The 22,870-nt window shown below is 47.9% G+C and overlaps 1 protein-coding gene across 1 annotated transcript; it reads left to right on the forward strand.

The window, feature by feature from the left end:
- The first annotated feature begins 1,497 nt into the window (after positions 1–1,497).
- LOC119402619 (uncharacterized) lies at positions 1,498–10,593 on the forward strand. Its single transcript, XM_037669747.2, has 4 exons — positions 1,498–2,498; positions 3,190–3,258; positions 9,255–9,344; positions 10,408–10,593. Exons 1-4 carry the CDS (start codon positions 1,572–1,574, stop codon positions 10,480–10,482), a joined length of 1,161 nt encoding a protein of 386 aa, XP_037525675.2. The 5' UTR covers positions 1,498–1,571; the 3' UTR covers positions 10,483–10,593.
- The last annotated feature ends 12,277 nt before the right edge of the window (positions 10,594–22,870 follow it).

Genomic DNA, 22,870 nt, shown 5'->3' on the forward strand with positions numbered 1-22,870 from the left:
ATTTATTTTGCCAAGCAACTACTTCGGGATCCGATGAGTTAAGCTTATCAGCTCTTCTGCGCCGTTGAGCAGCATTTGCGCTCTTCTCCATGGCTAACCACACTGGCAAACGTCAGGGAGAGGCGCTATCAAGCGGCTCCAGCGCAGTGTCAGACGGCGACTGCACAGCGAAGGCAAATAGCTGCGCGCGCGACGGCGCCTATACGTCTGCCATGGTTACGACGTCACTTCTCTGGAAAGCGCAGACCGGCTGCGGCGAGTCGCGCGCGGCGGCGGCGGAGTGCGCTGGAGGTGCCGGCTCCGGTGCGTGACATCACTGATCCTCGCGCATGCGCAGCACGGATCTTGAGGAGGAGCGCGAAACTGGCTCGGATAGGCCAGTGTAGCTAACCCTACAAAAAGGAGAACAGGCCGAAGTGTGCTCGCACAGTGCTTGTCGTCTGGGGCGCATTCTAATGGCAGCACTACCCGGAGACTGGCGCACGGCGTCGTAGACGCGGCTGCCTTGGTGACGGACTGCGGAATGTGACTTTGGAGACGCATCCCTCTCTCACAGTTTGCACCTATCAGTAAAATGAAGCAGTACCTAGGCGACAAGGTCCAAATTTATGATCTCACCACCAATTGTTCGAGAATCTCGAGGTTGCGTCGATGTATGTGTTAAGTTGCTTTCTACTGTCTTTCACGCTTTGAAGGCGTCTTCTCCGGGCTATAGGGGTGTTCTTTTTGTATTCTGGAACGACATTTTCACTAACACAATCAAAATGTGTTTTTTTTTTCAACTTTAGTGTCAGCCTGGTGTCAGCTTTTGCTAGAGGTGTGAAAATATGCGAATATTTTGACATTTGGGACATTGCGAAAGCATCTAATTTATATTCTTAGGCATTTATATAAGCGTCACTAAGTAGCTTAACGAATCTCTCAGACTATATAATGTGTTTATTGACCTTTTAACCGCCAGCGTATTGCAACATGGCACTGTAGACGCAAAGGTGCTGAAGCCTGAGCCGTGTGTAAATGAAAGTAGGTTATAAGCATCAAACTGTTGTGCGTCATAAAGGAATGAAGGGCTCTGCTACTCTGCAATACTGCACTGCAACACAGTATCGAATGAGCTAATTACCTGCCCATCTCTACCGAAGTGGTTCGCACGCGGCAACATATTTCAGATGTATTATGTAGAAATTAATGTAAAAAAGAAGCTATGGGACCATCATTTTCTTGAAATCGCCGACATGTCACACGACCAAATAAAAACATTTTGTTAAAAAGCGAGCAGTTAGTTGATTACTTCCATTGGGCTTTTTAGTGCACACACTCGTGGAGTAGCACAGCTTGCTATATTTACGATTTTTGTGGTTCCTTTACTCTATTGTAGAAATGAAACCACGTCTCATGATCATTTCCGAATAAATAACGACAGGTTTCTAATGCTTTCTTTCGCAGAGCTCCTTCCAGAGGTTCAGCACCCTTCACACCAAATGTATTCTACTAGGCCCGCCTCCCGACACTCAGAACGTCTCGTCCCAACAGCACAGCGCAATTCTCGCGAACTTGGCAAGACTTCCTTCATGATGCGACACTTCAAGCCATATAGCTGGATCCTGGTGGTTTCCGGCCTCACGGTTTTCCATAAACTTCAAGCGAATGACAATCATAAGACGAAGACAATGTGGAAATTTTTTTGCTTAGCTTACTCGCTCGTCTGTTTTACCATTTTCATGTTCGTTGGCGTCTTGTTTGTTCTTCAGTTCATCATACTTTTCTTTATCAAAGTCCAAGTGTTCACAATTTGGCTCCACGTCGTCTCCTTTTCCGTTATTAATTTCAAAGTAGTGCACAACGCCCTCTGCATCGCCTTCAATTCCGGCAACCTTTCACGTTTTTTTGATGAATCGGCGAGGTATGAGGCTGCGGTAAACTTCGTTCCACCGAACTGCTGCCGGCAACCAGCAGGCCGTTACGTGCAACGGTTTGTGCAGCTGATCGTATTCCTTGGGAGCTTGAGCATTTCCACCTACCTCGCCTGCATCTTTATCGACTATAACGTGAGTGACGTCGCCGTGGGCGCACTCCTAAAGGTGACCTGCCTCGCAGGTACGTTCCTCTTCTACGTCTACCAAATGTCGGACTTCATTGTCCTCAGGCCGTGCTTAGAAGTTTTGCTGTGGTACATTCGGCAGCAGCACGAAGTTCTCCTATGCCTCACGAAGGGAGGCTGCAGTGGCTTGCTGTTCGTGAAGCGAGACAAGAAGGTCGAAGAGATCAGGCTTAGCCTTTGCGCCATATTGCTGCTTAAGAACCGGCTGAACGGCATTTGGCGCTGGTCAGTCATGATCTCGGGCTCGGTAGTCTTACTCCTGGCTTGCATAAGCATATACACGGCGTACGTCGAAGGCTTTTCAACGGTTCAGACTTTCCTTGGCCTATTATACTGTGTCTTGTCTCTCCTGGATCTCCTCGATGTCGCTGGCTTGAGTCAGGAGATGGTCAACGAGGTTAGTGAATGAGGCGCCCAAGGCATTGCCGTTGACGTCCTCATGTTTATTCTGTATCAGATTAGGGGCGCGGTGTGCTTGTAAATACCAATCTGTATATAAAATAGTTAAACGAAGTAACATATCTGTATACTCTGGAGAACATGTCCTGTTAATAGTAAACTTTATATTTTGTATTCTAGTTTAGTTTGGTAGACTTGAGTGCTTACTTAGATATTTCAGCCTTACCGTTCCGGTTGCCAAGGAAACGTGGATTAATGATTTTTTCCTGTTTTAATGGAGCGATGCTGAGCTACTTGTGGATGCAAAAAAAAAATTAAAATTGCAGTTCTGTTTCAACACTGCCACCTTATGTTTGAACGACTGTACACGGCTTTCATGTATGGCTTTCATGAGGCTACCGTACCTCACTTCGGCAAAATGCTTTATTGTCCTCTAGACCCACCTGCCCAACAGTTCACAAGAATAGCAATGTGCCCTTGCTGTTAACGAATCTTAAATAGGTTTTCGTTAGCGGGAGAAACTGAGTGGATAGAAGGAGTGGATAAAAGAGCATATGCAAGGACACAAAAGCGCCGTGCGCCTCCCTGGTAGTCTTCTTTTGTCGAGTCTTTAACTCACGATAAAGAAACCCTGACTTAGGTATGAGTTCCTGCGGAACAAAACAAATTAACCCCATGTTCTTTTGCAGATACGGAGCATGCGACAAACTCTTGAGAGCACTCCAGCGCGCTTTGAAAGCGGCCCTTACTTTGCTGAGGTACGTGTTTTTTTGTTTTTTTGGTTATCAAATGTGTTTAAGGAAAGATTCAGGCCTAGATGTCGCACCGGCTACTTCTCTTACATAAAATTTTACATCATGAATTTGTGAATAGAGATAAAAGTGTACAAAATTTACACATGAATGCACATTCACATTCCTAATGCCGGTCCACACAGCAACAATATTCGCATGTTATAAATGCCAACACACGCGAAACGTCTACGCTTTACAGAACGCCTCCTCTAGAGAGATGCCTGCGGCGTCGCTGACTATCCCATTGTAGCCGCCCTGCCTTCAGGTGCCATCGCTTGCCGAGGGATGGCGCCACGTTCTCCCCTGTTGTTTTCAATGGGGCTGGCGTGGTGCGACGTTGGGGGTGGTAATGTGCGCATGCGCAAATGTGTGTTGCAAGCGGCCACCGCAAGGATCGCCAGCTACCGCCTCCATTAGAAACGAGGAAGGAGAGAAAGAGAGGTGGAGGAGGTATTTGGCTCACGCGGCAGGCAACCTTCTAGAGGAGGCGTTGTTCAAGGTCATCAATCAACAGTCACCGGACACGTTCCCGCAGTTTAAACACAGCTGTCACAAATTAAATCCTGAGAGGTGCGAAAACGTCAGTTTTTACTTCTTATATGTGTTAAGGTGTTTAATAGACAGCACTCAACGACAATGAGTGATGGCGACAGTCACGGCAAGGCACGAACTCCCTGCGCGAGCGGCGTTCTTTCTTCAAGCAGCCAAAGAGGATGACCCACTAGAAGGCGCTGGAGAGGGTAACCCATTACCATGTCCCAAGGCTTCTCTACAATTACCCCGGGTACGAAAAGGGAGCCGTCCGGCGACCTAACAGCTCGTCACTATGAGTGGGTCATAGTAGGCCTTGAGGCGCTCCACGTTGACAATGTCGCGCCCTCGACGGCGCATGTCCGAAGCTGGTTCGATGGGTTCGATCAAGTAGTTGACCGGGGATGTGCGCTCGACGACCCGGTATGGGCCTTCGTATTTCGGCAGCAGTTTTGAAGAAAGGCCACTTGCAGTGGTAGGGACCGAGAGCCATACGAGCGCTCCAGGAAGGAACGTGGGTTCAGAAGTAGTGGTGCCATCGCGAATGCTCTTCTGCAGCTCTTGTTCCTGCGTCGTAAATGTCTTGGCAAGCTCGCGACACTCTTCAGCGAGCCTGGCTGTGTCAGAAATAGGCGCACACTCAGATGAATCCGGCTTGTATGGAAGTATCGTGTCGATGGTGTGCGACGGGTGCCTTCCGTACAGTAAGAAGAACGGTGAAAAACCAGTAGTGCTCTGAGGGGCGGTGTTATAGGCGTAGGTGACGAAGGGCAGAATGGCATCCCAATTGGTGTGATCGGCGGCGACGTACATTGACAGCATGTCGCCGAGCGTGCGGTTAAAGCGTTCGGTTAGGCCATTCGTCTGCGGGTGGTAAGCAGTAGTCTTGCGGTGAACAGCATGGCACTCTTTCAGAATGGCTTCCACGACTTCCGATAAGAAGACACGGCCTCGGTCGCTGAGAAGCTCTTGGGGTGGACCGTGACGCAGTATGAATCGGTGTAGTAGGAAGGAGGCAACATCGCGCGCTGTAGCCGCTGGGAGGGCGGCGGTTTCGGCGTATCGCGTTAGATGGTCAACAGCGACGATGGCCCAGCGGTTACCAGCCGAACTCAGAGGAAGTGGTCCATACAAATCGATGCCCACGCGCCCGAACGGACGGTTAGGGCAAGGTAATGGTTGTAGACCTGCTGGCGACACGTGCGTTGCAGGTTTTCGGCGTTGGCAATCGAGGCAGGCGCGAACGAACTTCTGCACGTAGCGGTACATCCCACGCCAGAAGTATCGTTGTCGAATGCGGTGGTAAGTTTTGGATACCCCGAGTGCGCGCATTGCGGGTCGGAGTGGAAGGCCTCGCATATATCAGAACGCAGACTGCGGGGTATCACTAGTAGCCACTGGCGGCCGTCGGCGTTGTAATTGCGTCGGTGCAGGAGGTCGTCACGAACGGCGAAATGGTGGGCTTGACGACGTAACGCGCGAGTGGATGGTGTTGCCGTCGGATCAGTGAGCAAGTCGATCAGCGAGGTGATCCATTTATCCTTGCGCTGTTCGGTAGCGATGGTGTGAACGCTGATTGAAGCAACAGCTATGTGAGATACTGAGCAGGGGGCATTGTCGTCAGGCAAGGGAGAGCGCGAGAGGGCGTCGGCGTCAGCATGCTGGCGTCCGTTGCGGTACAGCACGCGGATGTCGTAGTCCTGCAGGCGAAGTGCCCAGCGGGCGAGACGGCCTGAGGGATCCTTCAATGACGACAGCCAGCATAGTGCATGATGGTCGGTGACGACATCAAATGGGCGACCATACAAATAAGGTCGAAACTTTGTAAGGGCCCATATGATCGCCAGGCACTCTTTTTCCGTGACTGAGTAATTGGTCTCGGCTCTGGTAAGCGTACGGCTTGCGTATGCCACGACATATTCGGGGAACCCTGGTTTGCGTTGCGCAAGGACAGCGCCGAGGCCTACGCCGCTGGCGTCCGTGTGTACCTCCGTAGGGGCCGTAGGGTCGTAGTGACGTAGTATGGGTGGAGACGTCAACAAACGACGGAGCTTTGCGAACGCGTCGTCACACTCGGACGACCACGAATTTAGGGGTCCGTTACTTCCAAGGAGCTTCGTCAGCGGCGATATGATGGTGGCAAAGTTTCGTATGAAGCGTCGAAAGTATGAACACAGTCCGACGAAACTGCGCAGTTCTTTGACGGACGTAGGTTTGGGAAATTCGGCCACGGCCCGAAGCTTGGCCGGATCGGGAAGGATTCCGTCTTTGGACACGACGTAGCCGAGGATTGTCAGCTGCCGTGCCGCAAATCGGCACTTCTTCAGATTCAGTTGGAGGCCGGCGTTGCTCAAACGTGTCAAAACGTGCCGCAGACGTTGGAGATGCGTGGAGAAGTCCGGAGCGAAGACGACGACGTCGTCCAGGTAACACAGGCACGTGTGCCATTTCAAGTTACGCAGAACGGTGTCCATCATGCGCTCGAAGGTCGCGGGCGCATTACACAGACCGAACGGCATGACGTTGAACTCGTACAAGCCGTCGGGCGTGACAAAGGCTGTCTTTGGTCGAGCGTCATCAGCCATGGGTACTTGCCAGTACCCCGAGCGCAAATCGAGAGATGAAAAGAATTCTGCTCCTTGGAGGCTGTCAATCGCGTCGTCGATTCGCGGCAGTGGATAAACATCCTTGCGGGTGACCTTGTTGAGCCGTCGGTAGTCCACACAGAACCGCACAGAACCGTCCTTCTTCGTAACGAGAACAACAGGAGACGCCCATGGGCTGTCGGAGGGCCGAATTACATCGCGTCGAAGCATATCGTCCACTTGCTCGTTAATTACCCGGCGTTCTGTGGGAGACACGCGATATGGACGTTGCCGCAGTGGTGGTTGGGCGCCAGTGTCGATGCGATGCGTAACAGCGGACGTGCGGCCGAGGGAAGTTTGCCCGACATCGAAAGAATGACGAAATTCGTCCAACAAGCACAGAAGCTGCGAACGCTGGACCGACGTAAGGTTGTCAGCAATGGAGGGACCAAATACATCAGTAGGTGACGAACCAGACGTGGAAACAGCACTGATGGTGCGGGAACTGGTACAGTGCGAGTCATCGGGTGCGTCCAGAACTTGTGCGTCTTCAACGGGTTCCACTTTGCCGAGACATTCCCCTCGAACCAACGTAACAATGCACGGGGATGGGTTGGTAACAAAAATAGTGGTGCTGCCCTGAGTGACTCGCACGGTCGCAAAAGGTACCAGCAACCCTTTCCTAGTGCAGACGCGGGCAGATGGCGAAAGGAGTGCAGTGGTGTCGGAGAGACCGGCGCAGTAGACCGACACAGCCGTTGACGAGTTTGGAGGCACTTTCGTATCGTCTTGGACGAGGATCTTGGTCATTGGCGATGGACTGTCTGTCGGCGTCAAATGTGAGAACGGTGAGAGTTCGATTTCGGCTGGTGCGCAACAAATTACGGCGTCGTGGCGGGACAGGAAATCCCATCCCAAGATGACGTCGTGAGAGCATGCCGCAATTATGATGAATTCGACGTCGTACAGAACGTCCTGAATGACGACGCGAGCAGTGCATACTGCTGTGGGATGAATACTCTGGGAGTTCGCGGTACGAAGGGACATCCCAGAAAGTGGCGTCATCACTTTTCGAAGTAAGCGGCAAAGTTTTGCGTCCATAACGGATACAGCGGCTCCAGTATCGATAAGGGCCGATGCGCGAACACCGTCCACAAGCACGTCGATTACATTCGATGGACTTCGCTGAGGGCTTTCACAGTTCGATAGCGTCGCAGCCCTTGCCTCCTGGACTGCGACGACTAGTTTTCCTGCTCTCGTGCGACCGAACGAGGCCGCATGGGTGACAGTGACCGACGTCGGGGAGACGGAGAGCGGCGAGTAGTTGGAGGTGGGCGTGACGTCGGCGACATAGGTGGAGGTGGGTCGTAGAATGCACGGCTTGACTGGCTGGTGACAGGTGACGCGACTCGAGGCGGCTGCACGCGTTGACAATAACGTGCCACGTGACCGGCGTATCCGCAAGCAAAGCAGATGGGCCGGTTGTCGGGGGTGCGCCATCGGTTCGCCGGGGTCGGTCCCGCCCATGTCGCAGTAGGTGATTGACGAGTCGGCTGCTGAAATGACTGCATAGTGGGCTGCAGTCGGGGCCGAGGGATGGCGTCAGCATATGTAGCCGGCACACCCGCCTCAAAGAACGGAGGTCTAGCGGCGGCTTCGGCGTAACTCATTGGGGCAGCCGCAGGAATTACTTGGGGGCGTCCTGGCGACAACTTGAGCGTAACTCTGAGGCGCAGGAGCCGGAGGTTGCGGGTGGTACTCAGGCATGACCTCCGCAATTTCCTGCTCAATCGCTCGGCGGAGAGGAGGAAGAAGGGTGGTCGACGACTGTTGAACGTGTGGCGGGTGGGCAAAGGCGAGGAGGGAGATCTGGCGTGCAATTTCCTCGCGCACGAATGACTTGACTTCTGCCAGCAACGCGGCCTGGTCAGATATTGCCGCCAAGCCAGCAAGCTCTGCGTCGCGTGATGGGGAGCGACGGGTCATCGAACGTTGCCGGCGGAGCTCCTCGTAGCTCTGGCACAGCGTTATGACCTCGGCCACTGTGCCAGGGTTTTTGGCGAGCAACATGGTGAAGGCATCGTCGTCAATGCCCTTCATAATGTTCCGGATCTTGTCAGACTCGGACATGGTGCCGTTGGCTTTCTTACACAAGTCCAGGACGTCTTCGATATAACTGGTGAAAGATTCACCGGCCTGCTGAGATCGCTCACGTAAGCGCTGTTCGGCTTGCAGCTTACGAACTGCTGGGCGGCCAAAAACGCTGATGACGGCGGTCTTGAAATCGGCCCAAGTCGCAAAATCGGACGCGTGGTTGTTGTACCACAAGCTTGCTACGCCCGCGAGGTAGAACACCAAGTTGCTTAACTTGCCTTCTTCGTCCCATTTGTTGGGGATGCTGACGCGCTCGTAAATTGCGAGCCAGTCCTCCACGTCGGTGCTATCGGCGCCAGTGAAGATAGGTGGGTCGCGTATACGGGCGACACCGGGACATGTGCTCGTTGCGAGAGGAGGCGTTTGCTGGGCGGCGTCTTGAGGCATGGTAGATGGCAAGGTACGGGATCGGAGCTCCAGGGGCATTGAATGGGAGCAGAGCACTCTCCACCAAATTGTTAAGGTGTTTAATAGACAGCACTCAACGACAATGAGTGATGGCGACAGTCACGGCAAGGCACGAACTCCCTGCGCGAGCGGCGTTCTTTCTTCAAGCAGCCAAAGAGGATGACCCACTAGAAGGCGCTGGAGAGGGTAACCCATTACCATGTCCCAAGGCTTCTCTACATATGTGAAATGCAAACATGTGTGAGAATGCCTTGTACCGTGGTCACTATTTTCATTTCACAGATAAGCTATCTGAGAGATACCATAAAGCCGAATCAAATGGCGATATCTGGAGCTGGCTTCTTCTACCTAAATTTGCCCTTGATTGTTTCGGTAAGGAACAACCCGCAAACCTTTCTGTGTTTAGAGTGTCGTTTTGTGTTGCATGAAACTGGCATGAAACAACACTAGTGTCCAATGTGATCTTAGTTATCTTATGTCGGGTGTTGGGCTTGTTCATGATTCATTGCAATAGCCGATGGTATATCATATCCAGGATGGCAGAAAACCAGCGACACAGGAATACGTAGCGTTGTGTGTGCATTCCTGTGTCGGTCGTTTTGTACCGTCGAGGATGCGATATGGGGCTGGTTGATCTATAGTGTTGCCAGGTATGTCAAGCAACAATATTTATAGTAGGGTATAACTTAAGAGGTCCGGCGCGGCCCTGCCCAGATGACCGATGTGCGGAAGCCGATCGCCTCCGCAACTAAAGAAAGAGTCCCGCTCATGCACTCTGCAATGTTCTCCGAAGGTGGGGTCACCGGCCGTCCGGCTCATTACGTCACTCAGGAGTGTGCGCGCCCATTGTGGCAGGCTTGTATGCGTCCGCCGTTGAGGACAAAATGCCGCGGACTTGTAATGTTGTATCCGACTACGTCCACAAATATTTCTTCTAATGCCAAAACGTACGGAGTGAACTTACTTATCTCCGAAACCTCTCTTATTTTACCTTGTGTACACTTGGCGTTTCTTCCAATGCCGTTTTGAAAAACATATTTAGTGCTCACTCTAAGTGGCTTTCATACCTTGAAATCACCCCTCCAATTGTAATGAATGAAATGCGTATCCTCTAAGGGACCCAAGTTCGAAAAAATTGTCATGACCGTTTTCAAGGATGTTCACATCAGCGTTGATATCCGAAATTAAGGTAGCGTGACTATCCGGTGACACCGTAAAATGTCGTTTACTACCAGGTGCACTTGCACGAGAAAAGTAGGTTACCGTCCTGAAAGAAATAGCATGCTCAACGACAAGAGCAAGCATGCTACCTACATAACGTCACTAGTGAGGTTACGCAACGTTTCTAAGCGTGCTGGCCACCCTTTTTTACGCAGAACGTTTTGTAGGCTGAAAGACATGGTTCGTTGTTTTATTATAAGATTTCTTTCTACAGCTTCCAGGTTCTGTGATCACCTACACCGTCATTCTCGTTCAAACCAGCGAAAGCATGGCCCCAACAACCAAGTAAACATGTCCTATTCAGTTACAGCATTGGCGTCGAGAAGAAGCTCCCAACTGCCGCTGCAGATCAAACACATACCTATGTGAAATGCCTTTAAGCTAAGGCATCTCAAAAGACTGTTAAACGAAGCTACAGAGCATATCCACTTCTACAGTGTTTACTTTTCAACCTTAGCGAGTCATTACCTGACACAGCCCACATCACACATGCGTCGCTTTCGCGAATAAAGCACTGTGTTGTTACTCAGCAACTCGCCTGTGTGGATCTTCTTTTGTGATGTATCATACAGATTAAATGTTGTTTGCCAAGGTTTGCTTTCTGCTTCTGTTTCAATCGCTGGTCATGAAAATGTATGGTGCAGGTAGAAGCCGATGGATCGAAATATAACGCGCTATATACTTGTGAACATGAAAAAGCTCGGCCGGTATCGGATGGTTGTAAAGCAAGGAGGCGAGAGCCTTGCAGCTCTCATACGTAAAAAAGCACGAGCCGCAATGAGCAGTACATATGTATGGCATTAAAGTGCACCAGTGGCGTAGCCAGAATTTTTTCATGGGGGGGGGGGGGGCGCCCTTGACCCGACATAGGGCGCGGGCGGGTAAGTGTGGGGGGGGGGGGGGGTAAGTGTGGTCGAATGCCACTATGTGCTCTGTATCCTGTGGTAGGAACAAATTGGGGGGGGGGGGGAGGCGGTGTGTTACCCTCTGGCTACGCCACTAAAGTGCACACTTTAAGCGCCTGAAACAAGCCCCTTTTCGTGTTGCGCATATGCTTACGTCGCCTGCTCGTTCCGCGCGTCGTTGTTCCGCTTCTCGCTTCCACATTTCGGTATTCCCTTCGGTATCGTGCTCGTACAGGGCAGGAGCAGAAGTGACGACAAGCGCTCCTTCCGCGGCGGTATACTTGCGCGGCCGCCTCCACGAGCCGCAAGGGCGTGCATGTTCCATCGCTCGCCTTCTTGCCGCCGACTAGCGCCGCAAGCCGCAGCCGACGCTGCAGCAACTGGGCCTAGTTTGACGTAAAGGCGCAGTGCGCGTGCGCGGCCACTTTCACGTGCGACAACCCGTGTTACTCTGCAGAGTAAAGCCGAGAGGAGGCGTGGACTTTGTGCGCGTCTTTTTTTTTTTGTCACTTGTTCACAGCTCTTTACGCACGCATCCGCGTTGGGTTATTTTTTTTTTTGCCACGACGCATTTCGCGTCAAGGTCACTGGCTGTCCGAGAAGACTTCCAACATGGACACCTAAGGCTTTCGCCTTAACATGAGCCTCAAACAGCCTGGTCTTTCACGGAGAACAAGCTCCTAGCGCACCGGCCTACCCAGTCTTCGAAGCGAGCAGCTCTGATGGCGTTGTTGCGGTTTCTTCGAAAACTGGAGCAAATGTCAAATTGTAAGTGTTCGCAGACAATGCTGGTGTGAAGTACTTGAACGGTGGCTTGTTAGTGTCGTCACAGATTCTTCTTTGCTTTAATTATTTTACACCCCCTATCCACTTCCCAAGTACAGGGTAGCAATGCGGAGCCTTCCTCTGTTTAAACTCCCTCTTTTTCTTTTATCTTTCTTTCTCTCTCTCTCTTTCTTTATCTCAAGCCGACGTTTCACTAGGTAGTCCTATCTACTTCAAAGACTCCTCACTATCCTTGGCGTATTAGTTCTGAAAAGGCCAGAGTGTGAAGTCACTTGGTTCAGTTGTCGGCACCTGTTATCCGCAAAAGAGGAAGCTTGAAATGTGATGAGCATGGCCATTTCACGTATGAGAGCATAGTTGGTAGGAAAAACAGGTTCCAATCATATGCTCTATAGTTTCCATCCGTTGGCACCTACCTATACTATGAATTACTTGAAAACACCATGTCGGGCCAGAGATTCCGTGACGAGGGCAATAAGGTGGGAACGAGGTCCATCGTTGGCGATATCCTCCTGGAAATCGGTTGTATCGATTTTTTCCGCAAGCGTTGATTCTCTCACTGCGATGGCCTAGCTCAAGGTCATTGTTTGCGCTAACATCATTAGCGCTGACATTGGCCTCGACGCGTTTCCACGGTCACCATGCGCCACATTATTCAAACACTATAGATAATGCATTTGTATCGCGGCTCACCTCACTCTTACGAATAAACACGTACGCGAATCTGTATATACGCGAACGCTCTCAGTTTCGGTCTCATTCTCAGCAGCTGGGTCAGGGTGTGGACGTGACGGGCTAACGTGACTCGCGGAAAAGGAATTTGGTGGTCTCATTCCCTGGCTCAGATTGCAGCTGTAATGTAGCATGGTCACTGCTTATCTCGTCTGAATAGGGATTTGGGAGCGCTGACAATCACTGTAATGGCAGGCGTGTGCTTTTCAAGAAGCCTAATTCATTATCTGAGGTTGTAGCCTTTCGTTTTCTGGAGTCCGTAGACCGTGTGAGCAAGATATCTATCACCTAGGTAAGTACAACAATAAAACGGTTAAAGGGTAAGAAGACGCACATATTAAGTTAGATTGATATATAATTAAAAAAGTGTGTTGTCGAATATGCCATCACATATTCATCATTTCAAGTCAATGAATGTTAAAGGATCATTTTTTTGCCCATAAAGTTTAGCCTCTCAATGTACCTTTGACGCCACAAATATCGAAATCATGTTTTCGTATATTAGCTGCATTAACAGAACAATAGTTCCTGAAAATGGATATGTTACGCTTCTGGGTTCCTTAGAACAGAATGAAGTTCGATTTTATGCATTAGGAATTGAATGCATCCTAGCACACATGATCAAAATCTATGACGTCACCGAGGGTTGCTGCAGGAATTTCAAGGTGGCGTCGCCACGTGTGCTTCGGTCGTCTTGCTGCCGCTGTCTCCTTTTTTGAAGCATCTTCTAGCAGCAATGCAAAGGCGTCTCTTTTTAATACTGTGGAAATATAGTTTTGATAATAAGACAGACATTGTTTTTCCTGTTTAGTGTCCGCCTGCGGTTAGGTTTCGCTCGAAGCTTGAAACGCCTATCAGAGGACATCTAGTGCATAACTAAATGTGTAATATGATCATCAAACTATAATTCACTACAATGCAATTGAAGGTTCTACTGAACCTTAGTACAATCCACCAGTAGACTCCACGCGTATAATCCACGCGCATCTCTCACGTCAATGACAAGCATTCATGTGTGTGATTCACACCACTGTGATGTACATCACAATCTTTGATGTAATTAATGGCCTTAAAATGTAGAGATCGAGTAAAGGTAATAAAGTTTCCCTCGAATAGATAAATATGCTTCATAATAAATTGTGCAGCGGGATTGTACAATGGGTGCAATTGGGAATATCTGGTTTATTTCCGCTAAATATGTTGCATTACTATAAGCTTCTCTAAATCTGCCTTTTATGGCTGTTTTAATAGATGGTACAGAGGTCGTTGCGTAGCGTGACTGTTTTCGGATGCGTTATGACACGTTTTCCTCGCGTTCTTTTGCAGAGGTTCCCTGAGAGGTTCAGCAGCCTTCACACGGAATGAAGCCTACTGGGCTCACCCAGCGACACTCAAAAGTTTTCGTTCTAAACCCACAGCAAAAACGCCATGAACGTGCCATGATGTCCTTCATGAAGCGACACTTCAAACTATACTGCTGGATTCTTATCGTTTCCGGGCTCATGACTTTTCAGAAGGTTCAAGCGACCGATGGCCACAAGATGAAGGCAGTCTGGAAAGTCTTCTACTTAACGTACTCCCTCGCCTGCTTCACCCTTTTTACGCTGAATAACGTCCTCTACTTTCATCAGTTGGCCCTAATGTTTTTGAGCGATGTCCAAGTGTTCACCATGTGGCTCCAGGTTTTCGTATTTAGCGTTGTCTCTCTCAAAGTAGTTCTCAACGTGTACTGTATCGCCTTCAGGTCACGCCACCTTTTTCGTTTCATTGATGAATCGACAAGTTACGAGGCCTCTGTAAATTTCGTCCCACCCGAGTGCTGCAGGCAACCAGCAGGCCGCTACGTGCTTCGGCTGCTGCAGCTTCTCGTATTCCTTGGAAACGTCATTGTCTGTACCTATCTTGTCTACGACTTCATCGACTACCGCGTGCATGACACTACCAAGATGGTAGTCTTAAAAGTAGCCTGCGTTGCCGGAAATTTCATTTTCTTCGTGTATCAGATGTCAGACTTCATTGTCCTCAGACCGTGCATAGAAGTTCTGCTGTTATACATTCGGCAGCAACACGAAGCTCTTCGAGGCCTCATGGACGGAGGGGACGGTGGCTTGCTTTTCGTGAAGCGAGACAGGAATGTAGAAGAGATCAGGTTGAGCTTATGTGCCATATCACTGCTTAAGAACCATCTGAACAACATTTGGCGCTGGTCAGTCATGATCTCCGGTGCAGTAGTCTTGCTCCTGGCATGCATAAGCATATACACAGCGTTCGTCGAAGGCTTTTCAACGCTTCAACCTGTCATCGGCATATTCTACTGTGCTTTGTCTGTCCTGGACCTGCTAGATATCGCCGTGTTGAGTCAGGAGATGGTGAACGAAGTGAGTAATTGGGACGATCGAAACGTCTACCTTTTAAAGTTCAGTTAGAAGATCCTAGTCGGTAAACAAATACTTAAACGCAGCAACGTAGCTACTTTGGTGAACATGTCCTGGGAATTATAAATTTTAATGTTTGACATTTATTTTTAGCTTTGAAGGTGTGTGCCATCATTTTGGAAAACTTCGAGACATAACAGGCCGGTTGTCAGGAGAAATTACGTCAGAGGCCCAAAGAAAATTCTATTTGACTAAAACGATCGCTCTGCTTCATGCTCACAGCAATGGGCCATTATCATAATTCTATTTTCACTGTGACTTCTACCGTTGTTTCAATAACTGTAAGCAGTTGCCGTAGATACAAATACCATAGTACATCACTTGGCCAAATACATGCTAATTCTTTAGGAACACCAGACTTATTCCCGCGAGTTCTCGCAGAATGAAAACCAATTTCATACTTTTTTTGCTTTTTTATTGCAGATGCGAAGCATGCGACAAACACTTCAGAGCACGCCAGGTTGCTTTGAAGACGAGGCTTACTTTGCTCAGGTACGTAGTGTTAGTTTCTACTTCTTTTACGCAGAATTCTAACGTGTGGGACAATGCCTTAGACCGAAGTCATTCTTTTCGTGTTGCAGATAAGCTATCTTCAGGACACCATCAAGCCTAACGAAATGGCTATAACAGGAGCTGGCTTTTACTCCCTCAATCTGCCGTTAGTTGTTTCGGTAAGAAGCTGTATTGCTTTCTGTTTCTTAGAAAGTTGTTTTGTGTTAGCTTATTGTGGACACCTATGTCAGGCAACAAAGCTTAGTCCGTTCAACAAATATTTCTTCTCATATAAAACGAACAGAATACACGCATAGTCGAATCCTCTCGAGTGTAATGATATGTGCGCCTACGGAACTCCTTTTCCTGGATACAATTTACATTCGACACAGACACGTACTGGATCTTTTGGCCTGAATGTGGTTATTCTATTGTAATGAACAAAGTGCTTAACCTTCTAAGAGCCGAAATTCGTAAACATTGTGGTGATTCTCTTTTCTGACCTTCAAATCCGCGTTTACACCCAAATTAAAGGTAGCGCAGGCGCCCGACAGTACTATAAGAAGTCGTTTATTTCGTAGTCAGCTTCTATAAGGAAAGTTATCTTGCAATTACAACAGAAACGACGTGGTAAACGACTAGTTTGAGTATTTCCTCGTCTGTATGTGATCATTATTGAGGTAATACAAGTGTTTGACCACTCCTATTGATGCGAATATTTTAGTCTGTTCGTACCCACATTCAGTATGAATATTCTTTTCTTTTTTCAGCTTGCAGGTTCTGTAATCACCTACGCTGTTATTCTTGTTCAAACCAGCGAAAGTGTAAGCACGGCCTCAACAACCAAGTAAACATGTATTGTGCGCTAGAACTGCGGTCAGGAAGATGCGATGAAATGAGACTGCACATCAAATACATGCGTGAACAGCAGTGTCCCTACCAACACCACTGAAAAGGCTTGGACACGGCGAAACTACGGATTATATAGTTAACTTTGTGCTTGCATTAAACTTATGCACGAATTCCTTTACATGGCCCACACCACAGAAATGGCATTTTCCATAATAAATCATTTGGATGTTAATCAATACTGTGCCTTCGTGGTTCTTCCTTTTTGTCTTGTATCACGTTGGTTACATGATATCTTTGCCAAACCATATCAGTTATTCCGGATAACCACAATAGCTTGTAGTCTGAGGTAGCCGCACAGAAAAGCCGTTTTTACCGCAGGGAAAGGCCACTGCGCTACCGCAAGAACCAATATTCTCGCTGTCACGCTGCAACCTCAATCAAAGTGATGGTCACACTTCGTTTTGCACCATAAGCGCCACAGGCAAGCTACATTAATTACATAATCAACCAATGAGGCAATCAGTCCGATCGATCGATCGATCGATCGATCAATCAATCAATCAATCATTCAATCAATCAATCAATCAATCAATCAATCAATCAATCAATCAATCAATCAATCAATCAATCAATCAATCAATCAATGCTTATTTCAGCCGAAAATTCTAGACGGTTTTCAGGGCTAAAAGCTGTTCTTGGCAGCTTGAATGAGTCCCTGAAAACCGTTACAGTGGCAACATAAGACGTTCACAGCACAAATATAGATATGAGATTGTAACATATATTAGTAATACTGTATGAGGGATTCCCTAGAATTGAAATCAAGTATAAACATAGTATAGAAGGAGTTAAAGTAGGGTTCGCGTCAAATGTTTATTAGAACATAAACATCTGCATCGTACAAATAAAGGAACTTTAACTGTGTAAAAAGATAAAGAAAACGAAGATTTTGTGAACTTGAAATTCAACATATTTCGCATACGATTAGGAGTGTAATGCTTGTGTGGTGCTTGTTAACGGCTAATTAGAGGCGCTATTGTGTGAGCCGCCTTGTGTCTCCATGTGAGACACAAGGCGGCTCACGAGCTCTGATGTCAAGGTGAGTGGCAATGACTTTAATCGTCAGCAGTCCTAGCTGATGACAAACACGCACCTGCCATCACAACTTGCTTCGCGTAATAACGCTGTGGCATCCCTAAAGATATGCCCAGTTTTATACCGTTCACCTGGCTCGATAACTTGCTTTTGGGCTGACAGTGAAAGCATATTAGGTCACATGTTTATTTGAAGTGCAACAGCAGTTTTTATATGCATGAATACATACAACTGCCTAAGCACATTATGCTGCAGGATGTGCAGCAAGAAATGTGGCTTTCGTCCAAAGTTATTTTAATAAAGGACGAAAATCTCAAAGCAGTTTTCAAACTTGTAGCCAGGGTGACATCTGAAGTAGGGTTCAGTTCGGTATGTCAGCTATGATTGATAAAATAATCATTTGTGCACACGGTGAGCAATTATCCAAGAACATGAGTAAGTTCTCTTCTAGCCGAAACTATTATAATTTTTGTATCACACTGCTCAATTTACCTGCATTAGGCACAAGTAAATGGAATGTCCGTGAGCATCAAATTTATTTTCTGCCTCTTCTCTTGTGGTACATCTTGGCTTTAGAACTTTCAAAAATATTCATTTGTAGAATGCTGAAGTCAACGCCGTATACGAAGCAAATTCTGTTGTGTTTCTGCCGATGCTATATTTGAACTTGTTTTTATTTTTATGTGAACACATTCAGGTTATCCACTGAATGCCTGGCATAGTATTCTAATATCTTAAATCTCCGCTTCGCTTCCTGTTTTGTATTTCTTCACTCGTCATCGGAATCCAATTGGTGGGAACCGATGGATGGAAGCCAAACGTGCTATAGGGGCTTGAGCATGAAGGGCCTAACACGGGGCTGGCCAATGTTTTGGAAGTGGACCTAACTTCTTTAAAGTGCCCCATCATCCTTGGTGTGTTTGTTTGGAAGTGGTTAGTCACGTGACGTGATGTCAAGTGGTGTAGCTGTCGGTACCTGTTATCCGCAAAAGAAAAAGCTCCAAAAGGATATGAGCATGAGGAGTTCGCGCCTGTGCGCATCGTAGTAGCAAAACAATGTTGTGATTCTGCACAATTTCTATTGGCCATTGTGTTTTCTTTAGTGTGTTCCAACCTGTACTCCGGACTATCTATAGCCACCATTTCAATTCAGCGGTTCTGAGAAGAGAGTAAAAACACCTAGGGTCCCTTATGCATTCGCCTCAGAAGACTCAAAAGCGAAAGCCATCTTCTTCTTTTTCTTCTGAGTTGATGTATTGATCTTCTACCTGCCCTCTACGAAAGCTTTCTCCATCCAACGTAGTTTTGCACTGCCTCCGTGATCGGCTCACTTTTGACCAAGCGACGGTGTGACGTGATGACGTCATCTTATGACGTCACGTTATGCGGCACCATGATGACGTCTCTAATTTTGGCGACATGTGACGTCCTGAGGACGTCATATTGTGACGTCATCTAATAAAGTTATATTCTCTCATTACGTGATGATATTTTTTTGCATTGCTGGTGTTGACGCAGACCGTCAATTTTCGCGTTTTAATGAGACATGTAAGGTTTTCGCTTCCATATGGTGAAGAATAAGAAAATCCTTCGTTTCCTTATGTACTCCAGGAAATAGGTTGCATCGATCGCTTTCGCTGGCGTTCACTACAGAGTGCGATGGTAACCTTGACCCCGCAACGTCACTGTTAGCGCGCAGGTCATGAGCGATGACACTGGACTCGACGCGTTTCGCCGCCCACATGTGTTACATTATTCAAAGAGCACAGGCAATACATTCGTACCGCAAACAACGTCATTCTAACCGATACAAAAGCGAATCCATGGGTACGCGAACAGTCTAGATTCGGCCTCAGTCTCAGTAGCTAGCTCAGTCAGCGGGGAAAGGTGATGCGTGAACCGGCTCAAGCTTAAAGGGGTAATACGGCGCGGCCTGGCCCGATATTGTCTCCATATATAAGTTCCAGTAAGGCTCGTCGCAATACTGACTCTGGAGCGCCGACAATCTGTAAACGCAGGCGTATACTTTTGAAGAAGTTTCATTCGTTGTTGGAGCCCGTAACCTTTCGCTTGCTGCAGCTCGCATATCGAGCAAAGAAGATTACCTAGGTAAGTGCTACGATAAAACAGCTAAAAGGTCGCTAAACTGCAACGCTAACGAAGCACTGTCATGTCGTTATTTCGCCGTAATATACTCGACAGTAGAAGATAAAAAATTTAATTATTTCAATTTCGTATTGCCGCTTCGGCCCCTGATTGTAAGTGAGAAGAGCCAGAAGAGAATGTATCTGAGACGTGTTTCAAAGACATGTTTTCGTACAATGGTCAAATTAACGCAGAGAAATACCTGAAGCTCGCCATGTAACATTTTTGTTCCCTTAGAATACATCATCATTCGGTTTCACCTATTATGAATTAAGCATGACTTCGCTGACGTGGTCATAATTTTTAACGTCACGGCGACATTTTGCAGGAATCTCAGGGCGGCGTCGGCAGGCGTGTTTTGATTTTCTTCTGATGTCGTCTAGAGAACGAAACGCATTCTCATGGCAAGAGGGCTTCAATGACGTCTGCTGTCGGGCTAGTTGGTGCATAGTTGGTGCATAGCTAGGAAGGAATTCATATGCGCAAACCAAGTCGGGCTAGTTGGCGCATAGCTAGGAAGGAATGCATTGGCGCAAACCAAGAACATGGACGATAGAAAGGACACGGACAAGCGCACGAAGTAGTGCGCTTGTCCGTGTCCTTTCTATTGTCCATATTCTTGGTTTGCGCCAATGCATTCCTTCCCAGCAAGAGGAATGTTTACGTTAGAATGTAAGGGAAATTCTAGTAATATGAGCAACATCGTTTTTGTTTTTGCCTCTTTTATTGTCCGCCTTCGGTCAGCTTTTTCTATAAAATTTGAAAATACACAATGTTATTTTGGCGTTCGCGACACATTGAAAGCAAAGAAATTACTGCAGTCGGCATTCAGACTTACCTTACTAAGCATCAAAAGGGACTTATCAGAAGGGCATAAGATATGTTAAATTGACCTCTTTGTTTCCTTTGTACTTCATATTAGGATATGGTACCGTGGCTTTTAAGGTACAGTTGAAACGTTGTACAGTTGAAACGTCACGTGTAGGACGTCATTGCCCTACATAACTGCAAGCTGACGGTAATAATCAAATTTCTGAAGCGATAAAAAGGCATCGAGGGTTCCGTCGAACTTCGAGATGTGGCTGCAGGCCTCTATCAAGTTCTTGTGCATCGAGCGACTTTTAACCCGCAGTCTCTTCCATCATTGATGGAATGAAGGCAGGTATTATTGTGCTATCATTATTATAACCTCAGTTGACCTCAGGAGCAGCTACGCCGAAGTACAAGACGACGTCGCGAGCCCTGTCGATACTCGCTGGCGGATCAAACTTCCAGACAGTATAAACAATGAAGGGGAGATGTGGCGAGATTACGCTATCATCCTGCTACCCCCCTCCACCAGCCAACTGACTTCCTAAAGTACTACATATATCGCTCGCTTCCATGAATAAACGCATTTCGTTACCGGGTGGCCGGCCTGCTCACATGCTGGGATGAAGCAATGAGGAAATGTACAGGAGTCATTTTTTATGAGTAACAGTAGCTCCATATTCACCAAAGAATAAGAACATTTATAGCAAAATGGTTACATACGGGTTACAAATTTACGAGTTTCCTTGCATAGGTAGCCCTAGTTTATTGGCGCAAAGCATGGTGCTTTACTATAGGCTGCTTCAGTTCTGCCTTTTAGAGTTGATTTATTTGATTGTAGAGAGGAAGTCGCGTTGCGTAATTGCTTCCGAACGAATTATGACGCGTATTTGTCCTTCTATTTTACAGAAGTTCCTTCCGAGGATCAGCAGCCTTGACACCTAATGCACGCTACTAGGCAGGCGTGGGGACAATCAAAAGTTCTCGCCTTAACAACACAACGCAAATCGCAAGGACGTACCGTGATGTCTTTCATGAAGCGACACTTCAAGCCATACAGCTTGGTCCTGATGATTTCCGGGCTTACGACTTTCCAGAGACTTGAAAAGACTGACGACAATGAGACGAAGAGCGTTTGGAAAGTCTTCTATTTGATCTACTCTCTCGCATGTTTCACCCTCGTTACGTTCATTACTGTCCTGGTTTTGTACCAGAGGGCTATGACGTTCCTGAGCGATGTCCAGGTGTTCAGCATGTGGCTCTACGTTTTCGTACTAAGCGTCGTTTCTGTCAAAGTACTGCTCAATGTCATCTCTATCGCCGTCAAGCCACGCAACATTTTCCAATTCTTCGACGAATCGACGAGATACGAGGCCTCGGTAAACTTCGTCCCACCCAAGGGCTGGACACAACCAGCAGGCCGCTACGTGCTTCGGCTGCTGCAGCTTCTCGCGTTCGTAGGGAACGTGTGCATTTGTAGCTACCTCGTCTACGACTTTATCGACTACTTCGTGCCTAACGCTAACTTAAGAACAGTCCTAAAGGTAGCTTGCGTGGCCGGAGATTTCGCTTTCTACGTGTATCAGATGTCGGACTTCATTGTCCTCAAACCCTGCGTGGAAGTTCTGCTGTTGTACATTCGGCAGCAACACGAAGCTCTTCGAGGCCTCATGGGCGGAGGCGACAGAGGCTCCCTTTTAGTGAAACCAGACAGGAAAGTCGAAGAGATCAGGTTGAGCCTATGCGCTATAGCCCGTCTTAAGAACCAGATCAACAACATTTGGCGCTGGTCACTCATGATCTCCGGTGCAGCAGTCTTGTTCCTCGCATGCATAAACTTTTACACGGTGTTTGTCGAAGGCTTCTCAACGCTTCAGCCTCTGCTCGGCGTATTCTACTGTGTTTTGTCGGTCCTCGACCTCCTGGATATTGCCGTCTTGAGTCAGGAGATGGTGAACGAAGTGAGTAATCCCGACAACCGATGCATCTCTTCGACGTTCTCTTCTATCTCATTGGGAGTCACCAGATTATAGAAATACTAATCTGCGTACAAATATTTATGTGAGACAACGTACTTCACCTAGTTAGCACGTCCTGCTAATCTTAAACTTCCCAATGTGTACTTCTTTTTTCTAAAGTTTGGGATTTGTGTGAAAATTCAGAAGATAAGCCTGATCGTGCCGCCTGCCAAGGCAACTGATGCCACGGGTGCCAAGAATTTTCTGTTTTGGTTAGAACAAGACTCAGTTACTTGCACATAAATATCGCAATTCAATTTGCACTGCGACTCCTCCCGTTGCTTCGACAACTCTAAGCAGCTGTAGTTTACGGGGTGTCCCACCATTCTCTAGCCAGAGATTAAAGACACGCCGGCGCAATCTATGAGGACGCAATCAAACGCATGTTGCTGGCAATTGCCTGGAGA

This window comes from Rhipicephalus sanguineus, chromosome 8, assembly GCF_013339695.2.
Source record: "Rhipicephalus sanguineus isolate Rsan-2018 chromosome 8, BIME_Rsan_1.4, whole genome shotgun sequence".
Lineage (NCBI taxonomy): Eukaryota > Metazoa > Arthropoda > Arachnida > Ixodida > Ixodidae > Rhipicephalus > Rhipicephalus sanguineus.

What these genes read in the sequence shown, in the direction of transcription:
- LOC119402619 (XM_037669747.2), top strand. Translation starts at nt 1,572, where the DNA reads ATGATGCGACACTTCAAGCCATATAGCTGGATCCTGGTGGTTTCCGGC. An exon ending in GCGGCCCTTACTTTGCTGAG is followed by an intron (nt 3,259 to 9,254) that starts GTACGTGTTTTT and finishes TTCATTTCACAG; the next exon opens with ATAAGCTATCTGAGAGATAC. An exon ending in ATTTGCCCTTGATTGTTTCG is followed by an intron (nt 9,345 to 10,407) that starts GTAAGGAACAAC and finishes TTCTTTCTACAG; the next exon opens with CTTCCAGGTTCTGTGATCAC.